Raw genomic sequence first — 11,474 nt, 5'->3', positions numbered from 1 at the left:
CGACGTTAGATTTGCTGCAAATGGTTGGCCGAAAGACCACATGGGTCTACTAGTGCAATTATTGAACCAAAGAGGAAAAGTGGAGGAACGCTGCTAACTCAAATCGGCAAGTGTGGGACCTTTGTAGGTCACGTCAATATGGCTGGTCCGAGCTATGCGATGAAAGGAACTGCAGCAAGCCATCCTTGTTGAACCGGACAGCAAAAAGAACGGCCTCGTGAATGGTGACGGCACGACTTTGGTGACAGTGTCACGGGGGTTCTCGTAGAAAGCTTACTTTAGAGCGCTCTCTCTCATATGATCGTGTCTCTCGATTGGGAAGCAGGGCCACTGACGTTTTTCTCGTTTTTCTCTCAATGGCTGTATGTATCAATGTCGGGCCATAAACCCTACACGAGTAACTTTTTTTTTATCGGCCAAAGATTAAGGTTTTAATTTCCTTTTCAAATCAACATCTGCGAATATCACTTTTTATTTTCCACACCTCTTCTAGATTTCTTTTGCAAAAATGAATATTCTATATTGATTTTTTCAAAAATTGCAATAGGATTTTTTTTTAATACAGGCTTGGGTCAAATTGCTCTATTCGTGGGCTTAGTCCGACTTGTCAACTTAAAACTCAGAACCACCAAATTATACCGACTCAATGTAAATGCAAATTAAAATAAATGCACCTAAAACTATATGCTATGCAGTTAATTAATTAATTAATATTTTTTTAGGGTTAAAATTAATTCCTAATTTTTTAATGTAATAAATAACTAAACGGGTCGCCAATATTTAGGTGTCAACACGTTCTAACAAAATATTCAGAGGCATTTACCATTTCAAGCATGCAATCCTACCTTCACCACTGGTGACCGTAGTCAAACGCTAGTTTATTGATCAATCTGAGAGCAACCATCCCATTTTCTTAGTCCAGCGTATACTCTTTCAGCCTCCCATGCCACATCGTGTTTAGTCACATACACAATACATATAGACACGCACATATCACATTCATATCAAATTTCTCAACAGAGAGAGAGAGAGAGAGAGAGAGGATGGCAGGAGGAGCGAACGAACCGACGTTGGAGTTCACGCCAACGTGGGTGCTCGCCGTTGTTTGCACCGTGATAGTCGTCATTTCTCTGGCTGTTGAGCGGTTTCTCCATTATGCCGGCAAGGTGCCTTTTCTTCTCGTTCTTTTCCGCCGAATTGATATATTTGTGCATCGACTATGGCGTGTCTGATAACTCCGCATGTCTCTACTGATGAGAATGTGTGACCTTCTTCTCTCTCTGATTTGGCAAATGCAGTATCTCAAGAAGAGGAACCAGAAACCGCTCTTTGACGCCTTACAGAAAATCAAAGAAGGTTATCCTTAAACACGCAGCAATTTTTGTTTCATTTACCATATGTTATGGTTCATTCACGTGTCCTTATAAACTGAAAAATCATAATTATGTTTCTAAAGCTGTTGAATTTTATGTGCGGATGATCATTCATGGCAGAGCTAATGCTGTTGGGTTTCATATCGCTCCTGCTCGCTGTGTTCCAAGACAGTATAGGCAAGATTTGCATTTCGGAAGAGCTCGCGGATAAGTGGCTACCTTGCAAGAAGAGAGCCGCCCACAAGCACAGCAGCACCACTGCTCATTTCCTGACTAATTTCTTCCCTCCTGGAGGACGCCGCCATCTCACCGAAGATTCAGCGGCTTCCTCTGACTACGGCAGTGGCAAGGTAACTAAGCTTTCAATATCCCAGATATTCATCTCTCTCTCCCTCTCTCCCCTTGTTGAAATATCCCCAGTTTAGAATTTTGGTTTGTACTTATAACAAGGTATCAGAGCCAAATTCTATCCCTTCGAATGCGTTCCTTTGTGGTGTGCATTTTCCTTTGTCCTTTCATCATTTTGTTCTCTTTCATTTGGTTTTTCTTTGACTTCGGAGAGAGAGATGGTTTTTAATATATGTTGATGGTGTATGTACGCACCCCCTGCCTTGATTGGGCACGAAAAAGAGAAAGTTGCGAGCTTCACCATGAGTAAAGTGAGCTCCCACTTTTTGCAGATTTTCAACAGTTGTGGCGATTACTAGTTTTCAGAAGCTTACTAATCAAACCTTACTCATAAACTCTGTAAACATCGGGGTTTTTAGAGGCTTGCCAATCACTATTTTAAATGATGAGGTTGTGTTGTCTTTTGGGGTTTGTGTGGTTTTCGACTCCTTGGCCAAAATAAGCAGAGGAGAGGGGAATGAGCGGGAGAGAGGAGACTGATAAATCCATTCCTAGCCTGAGATCGTGAGAGAAAATGAGAGGGAGAGGGAGGGAGGTGGATTCATGGCCGCCTGAAACGCCACCTTGGCCAACAAAACGACCCTGCGGTATAAGCTGTATAAAGTTTTCTGGGGGCCTCCGCTCATTCTCCTCTCCCGCTCATTCTCCTCCGCTTATTTTGGCCGAGGAGTCGAAAAACCACACAAACCTCAAAAGACAACACAACCTCATCGTTTAAAACAGTGATCAGCAAGCTTCTAGAAACCCCCATTTTTGCAGAGTTCATGAGTAAGGTTTGATTAGTAAGCTTCTAGAAACTAGTAAGGTTTGGACATCCCATCTACAATGGTTGTGTTTTCCTTGTTCATAGACATGGTTTAGACAGTGAGCCATGACTTTGGCTTTTCAAGTATTCTCAGTTACTGTTTTCGTTTCTTTTTAAGGTGAGGTTCATTTTTCTAGATTGCTTGGGTGTCTTTTTATTCCCCTTTCACTTTGGCATTTTTTATAATGAACATTTCCGTTTATATATCCTTTTCATTATTTTTGTCCAAGTCAAAGAGCTCATTCGACGTGAAAATTAGAAATTTATTGTGCCACTAAAAATTATACAGAAACAGCTGTTAGATGTTTTCTCGGTTCTGATGCTGTGACTCCATTCGAGTGAGATTTACATCTGTTTGGAAGGAGATAACAAAATGTACCTTGAGGCTTCAGCCATGGGGTAAAGTCAGATTGAGTGACGGAATAACGCCGTGATTATTGTTTCAGGGGAAGGTGGGGAAGGTGCCGTTGTTGTCTCTCACGGCGCTTCATCATCTGCACATTTTCATCTTCGTGCTGGCCGCTGTGCACGTGGTTTTCTGCGCGTTAACGATCCTATGCGGGGGAGCACAGGTAACTTTAAGTCCTGCCAGGAGACTTTCTGTGATCTGTCATTGTTGGTCTCTTATCTCTCAAATGTGTCTTCAATCATTTGTCTAAGTGCTTGATCTCATCTCCTGCGCTTTTAGATACGCCTATGGAAGCGATGGGAGGATGCCATTCAGAAGGAGGAGTTTGACTCCGAAGAGGGTAATGTCATTCAATTCAAAAGTGGAAAGTTTTGCTGTGGTATATTCTTCTGCACTATATTCCGAGTTTCTAGTCTCAAACATTTCAAAATTGATGCGCAGCTTTGCGAACAAAGTTCACAAATGTTCAGGAGCACACCTTCATCAGAGGACGTTTTCTTGGCATTGGCAAGAACTTATCTATACTCAGCTGGGTGGTAAGTCTTGAAGGGCTCCTCTTCATCTGCCTTGTTCATGTAACTTACTTTTCACTAGAAGTCTTGGCTAACAACTGGAGACATCCAGCATTGTGTATTGATATTTCGATGTGGCATTTCGCTGTCTTCTATTATGTCCAAGTTCATATTCAGGCAATTTTCATGGGCCTCGGCTCATTCTTGACCAATTTTCCTGTTCGTGCAGCATTCCTTTATCAAGCAGTTTTATGGTTGTGTGACCAGGTCGGATTATACCACGCTTCGGTTTGGTTTTATCATGGTACGATATTCCTCTGAACATAAATTTTTAGTCCATAAGCTCCTGTGATGACTATTTATGACGAGGTGATCCTAGTAGAATTTAATACTGGCATTTATTACATTCATTTATATAGGCTCACTGTAGAGGCAATCCGAAATTCAATTTCCACAAGTACATGATACGCGCTCTGGAGGCCGATTTCAAGAAAGTTGTGGGAATAAGGTAAAAGGAAATTGCTTTTTGCTATTTACCTTTTACTTCAAGAAAGAATTTGGGCGTGCATTTTTGCCAAAAGAAAACTTTGTAAACGTTTTGGCTAGAAAATAAAAACAGGAGAATATTTTAGCTCTTTCTTCCTCAGGGTATTTACTAAATGATCGTCTCCTCGTCGCAGTTGGTATCTTTGGCTATTCGTTGTGGTCTTCTTGCTGCTCAATGTTGCCGGTAAGTTGTTTAGTTAGAGCATATAGTTGAGCAGAAGCTGTACTAGTGACATTATTTCCAATTAATAGAACCGTCTTGGAATAATTTGTGCAGGTTGGCACGCGTACTTCTGGATATCTTTCATCCCGTTGACTGTAAGGAAACGGAAATCCCTAACTCATACGCAGAAGGTTCTCTTATTTAAATGGCTTATTGCTTCTGTGCAGCTTTTGCTGGCGGTCGGAACCAAACTGGAGCATGTGATAACTCGGTTGGCCCAGGACGTTGCCCAGAGGCATATAGCGGTTGCAGGGGACTTAGTTGTTAAGCCTTCTGATGACCATTTCTGGTTCCACCGGCCTCGGCTCATTCTCATCCTGATTCACATCATTCTGTTCCAAAACTCCTTTGAACTGGCTTTCTTGCTCTTCATATGGGTAAGGATAAGTGGGGCTAATTGTCAGTTAAAATTGGAAATTCCCAACGCACAAACAGGACTTTGACTAATGCTCTGCCGTTCCGCAGATCCGATATAAATTCAAGTCCTGCCTAATGCACGAGGTCGATTTTATCGTCCCAAGACTTGTCATTGGGTGAGGCTGGAATAATCTCTTTGATCCACGCATCTTACAACAACTGGTGTTTGACTCCTGACAGCAAAATTTTGCTTATGTTCTGCAGAGTGTTTGTCCAGCTCCTTTGTAGTTACAGCACACTACCTCTATACGCAATTGTAACACAGGTTAGAGTTCCGTCATGTGACTGTTACATCATTATACATGTGATTTTGGTAAACAATGAGACTGATGTGCTTGTCATTTGTTTTTGTTGCTGTAATTAAGATGGGGACTTCGTTCAAGAAGGCAATATTTGACGAACACATACAACAGGGGCTCGTTGGCTGGGCCCAGCAGGCGAAAAAGAACAATAATTTAAGAAAACCAGCCACTGATGGGTCTAGTGTTCAAACGGGTTCAAAACAGGGATTGGTTGGAGTTGAGCTGACCAAAAATGGCGGAGATCTTACTGCGACGGGAGATGTGGAAGCGCAGGAAATCAAGCAATCTTCATCTCCAACCTCCTCCAAGATGCAGACACTGGCGAAGACATGGAGTTAGTTCTTAATTAACATACCGTTCACAAACAATCGATTAAGAAGAGCAAGACTGTTCTGAACAGTACATCATCATCTGTATGAGTACAGTTATGCTTTTCCTGTGTCAATTCCTCATCAGTCAGCATAGCGAGATTCTATTGCTGGTCGACCACAAAACCTGAAACTTCAAAAATAACTGGATAAGAGACATCCGGCGGATGGGGTGATGAATAGAGTGATCATCAGATTTCAATGACCTAAAAGCGAACCATAATGAAACCATCAGTTGCTCACATTGGGAAAACAACCTGCCCATTACAAATTTGCAGTGTGAATATCTTACTAACTCATTATTTCAAGCAGAACACAATTGATATCATCCCCGAATGTCATCAGCAACTCGAGCGTGCTGTGGTAATCTGGATTTGAGAAGCACACCAGAATGACATTTGGAGGAATGTGCTGAAAAGATGCTCTTGGCATTAAGTACTGCACATCGAATACGATCATGACTAACTTTCAAGGGATCGAACGATGAAATTCACTAGTAAACACGAGTGTCACAAACCGGAACATTCCAAGGAGAAAAGAAACTTGGAAAAAGCTGAAGCCCTGGTCTGGTATTGCTAGCGGACACAGCATACAAGCGTTGTCATATCTTGTCGCAGAGAGATGTGCTAAGTTGCTTGGTATCAGGTAATATGTCCAGGACTGCTTAGTAGATCTTCAAATCTTGAAATTCACATTGTTGACATCTAAATTTGTCTGTGCAATATCCTGCCTCTCCTTTTGGAGCTCTCTATAGGTAATAAGTCATTTTCAATTGACTAATTATTTCTGGCGATATAAAAAGTCATTTTAATGTTTTCCAAATCGTTTGTTTTCCGTGAAACAAATGGAGCTTAAATTTTCTCCAATCTAGCAATACATGTTTTCGCCAAAGCCATTTCTTTCAATTGTTAGAGAGAGAAAAAGAAACAAAACACCCACTCGCGCTTCGAAACAATGAATTAATGCAAAAGGGAGTAGGGACGCCCCTGGACCGCCCTAGGCCTCTAAATGAACCAAATTAAGAATCCGAAACCTGCTGTTCAGCACATAAACATATCCGAATGAGCATATGAACATTGGATCCTCGGGACCACCCGCTTCGGGATGCCCTGAGAAAGCATCAGCTGCTCCTCGACACACTGAACCAACCGCGGTTTCGTCATGGATGGAGGTGAGCCAAGGAGTCCTCTAAGGAACTAAGGCCGCCGAAATTATTTTGAATGCTTCTGCTGCACAGATGCAATGTAGTATTGCCATTGTTGACACCTAAATTTTGGCGACCCGATGAAAATTAGGGATTAATTTTTAATCTCTAATAAAAAGAAAGGAATTAAATTGCGTAGTATATAACTTTAAGAGCATTTTTTATTATTGCATTTGCATTGGACTGGTGACAGATGAGTTTGAATTGATGGTTCTAATCTTTAATTTGATAAATTTGACTAAGTCCACAAAGAAAGCAAATTGACCCAAGCCCGTTATTCTCTGAAGATTGAAAATTAACTTAGGAGGAATGGAGATTTGATATTTTTGGAAAGGATTCGTAAAATTCTATATATATATAAGCGATATATTTCAGAGTAGATTGGAATGTTTCGGATGAAATATTGAAAAAATGAAAGAGAATATTGCACGTAGAGGCATATGTTTGGGGCAATATATCATCAATGTATGTGAGCATGAAAGAGTTGAAATATGCAATATGTGAATTTATTCTCTTTCCTTAAAGTGCCTAGCCCCTGCCTCGGCTATCCACATGATTTAATACATGGACACAAAAAGAGAGAAAAATTTTCTATTCTTCCTGCTGGTTTTGAGGACCGCCTAAAGGCATTTGAGCAAGAAACAAATATTTGTTGTGCTGGTCCTAGGTCAAAAGGGGCTTCAAGCTCTAAGCGTAAGCGCATTGATTCGTTCAAAATGTGGAAATGCAGGCATCAAGTCCTACTAGCAAGAAACTAAGAGTTAACCAACATAAGATAGAAAAATGTCCTCGAGTGAAGAGAATTTCAAGGATGAAATGTTATGATTGTGACTAGAAGGATCATTATGCTCGCGACTGTCGTGAGTCAAAGAAGGTATACACCCCTTGTACTCTTAAGAACTTTGATTATGTGTCAAGTTTTGTATTCTTAACTGAATCTAATCCTTTGTGGACTGTAGATTCGGGAGCAACAGACTATATAACGAAGGATAGAGAATCATTCGTGGAATTTCGACGAGTACCGATTGGAACTAAGTAGATCTATATAGGAAATAACTTTAGAATCGAAGTAAAAGAGATTGACACCTGTCAATTAAACATGCGTGGTATATTATATGCTCTGGAGATTCATCGAAATTTAGTGTCTGTTTTAGTGTTGGTAAAGCTTGGTTTTAGTTTGAACTTCCATAATAATGGTGTAGATTTGTATTTGAATATAAACTACTATGGTTGTGGTTATTTTCTAGATGGTTTTATTGTATTGAATGTTGACTATGGTAATGTCAATATTTATTATTCCCTTTTCACATCTTTTAATTCATATGATAATGATGTGAATATGTGGCATGCTAGACTTAGTCATATTGGCCAACAACATATGAATAGGCTAGCTAAAGAGGGCTTGCTGGGCAATATTGAAAAAGTCGATTTACCCATATGTGAGCATTGCCTAGTAAGGAAAACAACAAGAAAACTATTTGGAAAAAGTAAAAGAGTTGAATTTCTTTTGCATTTAATACATTCTGACATCTATGGTTCAATGAATGTGAAAGGAAGGCATTGAGATATTTATTTCATCACATTTATGGATGATTATATTTGATTTAGACATGCCTATTTGATTTCTCATAGATCTAAAGTATTAAGTTGTTTCAAAATGTTACGCCCCGACCCTCGAGCATGCACACATTCCTTTATGGTCGATACAAATGCGACGTTCCTAGAACGCGTCGCCAACCCATTTCATTTTTAATGCACATGCGGAAGCGAAATAGTAACCCTTGACAACAAACATCATGGGATAGGAAAACATGGTAACATTTCTCAAAAGCACACTTTTATAAACAACTGGGTTTAGATACAAAAAGAGTCTAGGTAAAAGCTTACAAAAAAGTCAACTCTCAAAGAAGCTGTCCTACAACATGCTAGTAGGACATATACGCCGATCCTTCAGACTTCACCTCCACAGACTCCGGGCTTCGATCTTTCACGACCACCAACTAAGGACTTGAAAATGTTTATACAATAACCAGTGATACAATGTTTTAGTAAGTCCACCCTCTAAACCCTTATTAGGAAGGAAATACGCCTCGGGGCGCTCTAGCTACAAACCACACAATGAGAATGGGGGACTTACCCCACCTCAGTTCCTTTCTGCACGTCAGCGTAGTTCATATCCCAAATACATATAATTAATGCACACAATAATTGAAATGTCTTATCAACTCAATCAATCATAAGGGTCTCGATTATAAGACCAAACCGTTATAACATGTCCTATACCATGCCGCACAGTTTTGTCTCATAATCAGGCACATCAGCTCAATCAATCATGCGTTCCAATTGTTAAATTTGCCCTTTAAGAGTACCACCTACTCATAAGTTCGGTGTCTATTGGCATAGCCATGCATCGTCTCAGTGTCATTGAGCACAATGATGTCTATATCTTAATAGATGGCTTCCTCGAAGGGGCATAGGTCGAGAATCTATCGCAACCCGAGTCCCAATGAATGGGTATCTCATATAGGGTAATGATCAGCTTAAAAGCTCGAGATGGGTTCTCTTTAACCAACACACGACCAATCAATCTCAGCTTAGGACACTGTGCATTGTACTCAAATGTCTCCATTAAAATAGTGATCATGGCCTATTTTCTTCATATTAAAACACCCGGTGAAAATAGTTGTGTGTGGGTATACAGTCAAATCGAACCTGAAAAATCCATAACCTCCAATTTAAAATCCCACTATTTTATATAGTATATAAAACTATTTTTGGTGTTAAAACCTAACAACCGAGATTTTCTAAATAAATATCGAAATTCACAATTTTGGAATAAATTACCCAAAAATCCAATCAGCACTCAATTTGCACAAATTAACATTCAATTGCATAAACTGAAAACGCCATTGTAATCGGCACAAAATTTCGATTCGGCTATCCGGTCTAATTTTCGGAAAATATTTATCAATATTAATTAAATAATTCAATTTAAATGCCAAAATTGCTAACCTAGGCCGGAATTGCCTAATTAAATATCGAGATGGGCTCGGAAAATTTCAGAACCAATCTAGATTATTAATACAACCTGTCTAGTCTCTAATTAATCTAATCTAACAACCTAACATGCAAAATTGGATAATTAAATCACTAATCTAATCTAACTAACCACCTAAATCTTAATTAACTTAAACTAATTACCCCATAAGCATAATTAACCTACTAAGTAAGGTTTAGTGAGTTAACTCATTAGATTTGCAAGCCGGTGAGTTCACGGCGACAATGGCATGACGGCAAGCGATAAATTTCAAAACGGCGACGCCAATGGGGCACGAATCGGGCCTGAAAGATGGCTCGCAAGGCTCACGGTTGAGCTGAAATTGGCCAAGCTTTGTGCGGGGATGGGCTGACGGTGGCGCTTCTCGCGAACGAGGCAACGGTCAACAAATGGAATCGGCTAAGAAATTTGACTCGTGGGGATGCGTGGGCGTGGATGGTAGCTGCAGCAGAGAGAGAAATGGAGGGATGCTTCGGTGGGGGACACGCGGCAGGCTTCGGCTTCGCTGCTGGGGTCAACGAGGAGGCTTCTACTGGGGAGAAGTTGACCCGGTTTGTTGCAAGAGGGACACGAAGGAGGGGACAACGACTGGTGGAGGTTGCCTTGATGGAGGGAGCAGGCGGTAGTGGAGGGGCAGACGGTAGAGAGAGGGCGTGGGGCTGAGTTTCGAAGAACACCAATGAAAGATAAAAAAGACAGAAAGGAAATCGAGGTTTGGCGTGCGAAGGACAGAGAAAACGGTGGAGGTGTGCTCGAGAATCCAAGGGAGGAGAGAGAGACCAAGGGAGAAAGGGAAAAGGAGAGGGAAAGAAAGTGACATGCGTGAGTGAGAGACGTAAGAAAGAGAGAGACGAGTGAGTCTTGGGGGGGAGAGAGAGAAGATGGTCAAACAATCTTTGACCATAAGAGAGTTTAATCATCCCTATCTTTAACTAACAATCTCAATTGGTCATCCAAGGCCAATTTCAACACCCACTTGCCCCAATTGAAGTCCAAATGAAGACCAAAATATGATGGCCCCTCTAACATACGAATTTCATCCAATTTAACTTCCGTTTCTTCGTCAATTTCCCGATTTGATGTCCGGTTTTCTGAGGAAGAAGCCCACATGATTTCTACAATTTTATGTCACCAAATAGCTCAGTAATGAGACCAAAAATCCTTTCAATTTGGCCCATCCAAATTTTCCATTTTTTTTTTCCGAAATGTCCGAATCGATTTTCCGTAAAAATCTCAAAATCGCCGAAAATTCTTCGAAGGATGAGTAGATGTTTTTAAAATAAATCGTGACATGAAAGAACTTTCAATTTTTGAAATCAAGTTCAAATTCACGGTTAATTTCGATCTAATGTGATTTTAGCATGACCTAACCTACCGGGTGACTTTCGGGAATTTTTAGTGCAATTAATCCTTGGTTGATTATTTTCGAACCACAATGTATATCTTCGACACATGAGCGACTCTCAGTTGTTGTGAAAATCTCAGGGTCTCAAATACAGATACAAGGCGCCAAAACGACAAAAAAATCTATGACATCCTAATTTTCGAGTTTGATTTCAATGAGATGATATGAGCTTTTCATCGACGTGCCTATAGCCTTTTTCTTTGAGTTGGCCACTCATAAGTTAACTAGCTTATTAGGTGAAGTCGTTAAGAAATCTTAAAGCAATATATTCGAGAATTCGACCAAGAATCGACGACTTGACTGTGTTAATCTACAATGGTCATTACAGCACTGTCAAAATTGATCAGAGACTGGAGATATGTTGATTCGATAAATGTATGTGATTAGTGTGGTTTTCTGCTAAAAGGCTGTCCTTGTGGGCTTGAACGAGGTGTTCACCCACTG

General features: G+C 40.4%; 1 protein-coding gene across 1 annotated transcript; it reads left to right on the top strand.

The window, feature by feature from the left end:
- Positions 1 to 821: 821 nt before the first annotated feature.
- LOC104429838 (MLO-like protein 15) lies at positions 822 to 5,472 on the top strand. Its single transcript, XM_039302876.1, has 14 exons — positions 822 to 1,166; positions 1,299 to 1,356; positions 1,494 to 1,723; positions 3,033 to 3,158; positions 3,275 to 3,335; positions 3,437 to 3,531; positions 3,737 to 3,811; positions 3,927 to 4,015; positions 4,188 to 4,237; positions 4,331 to 4,371; positions 4,444 to 4,653; positions 4,742 to 4,809; positions 4,898 to 4,958; positions 5,059 to 5,472. Exons 1-14 carry the CDS (start codon positions 1,044 to 1,046, stop codon positions 5,332 to 5,334), a joined length of 1,563 nt encoding a protein of 520 aa, XP_039158810.1. The 5' UTR covers positions 822 to 1,043; the 3' UTR covers positions 5,335 to 5,472.
- The last annotated feature ends 6,002 nt before the right edge of the window (positions 5,473 to 11,474 follow it).

The sequence above is a fragment of the Eucalyptus grandis genome, chromosome 1, assembly GCF_016545825.1.
Source record: "Eucalyptus grandis isolate ANBG69807.140 chromosome 1, ASM1654582v1, whole genome shotgun sequence".
NCBI classification, from domain to species: domain Eukaryota; kingdom Viridiplantae; phylum Streptophyta; class Magnoliopsida; order Myrtales; family Myrtaceae; genus Eucalyptus; species Eucalyptus grandis.
The sequence above is the reverse complement of the archived record's forward strand: the minus strand, read 5'-3'. Positions and strand labels throughout refer to the sequence as shown.

Bases quoted from the DNA above. Each gene is read 5' to 3' on its own strand.
- LOC104429838 (XM_039302876.1), top strand. From the start codon at position 1,044: ATGGCAGGAGGAGCGAACGAACCGACGTTGGAGTTCACGCCAACGTGG. The intron at 1,167-1,298 runs GTGCCTTTTCTT...TGGCAAATGCAG, and splicing joins TTCTCCATTATGCCGGCAAG to TATCTCAAGAAGAGGAACCA. The intron at 4,016-4,187 runs GTAAAAGGAAAT...TCCTCGTCGCAG, and splicing joins AAGAAAGTTGTGGGAATAAG to TTGGTATCTTTGGCTATTCG.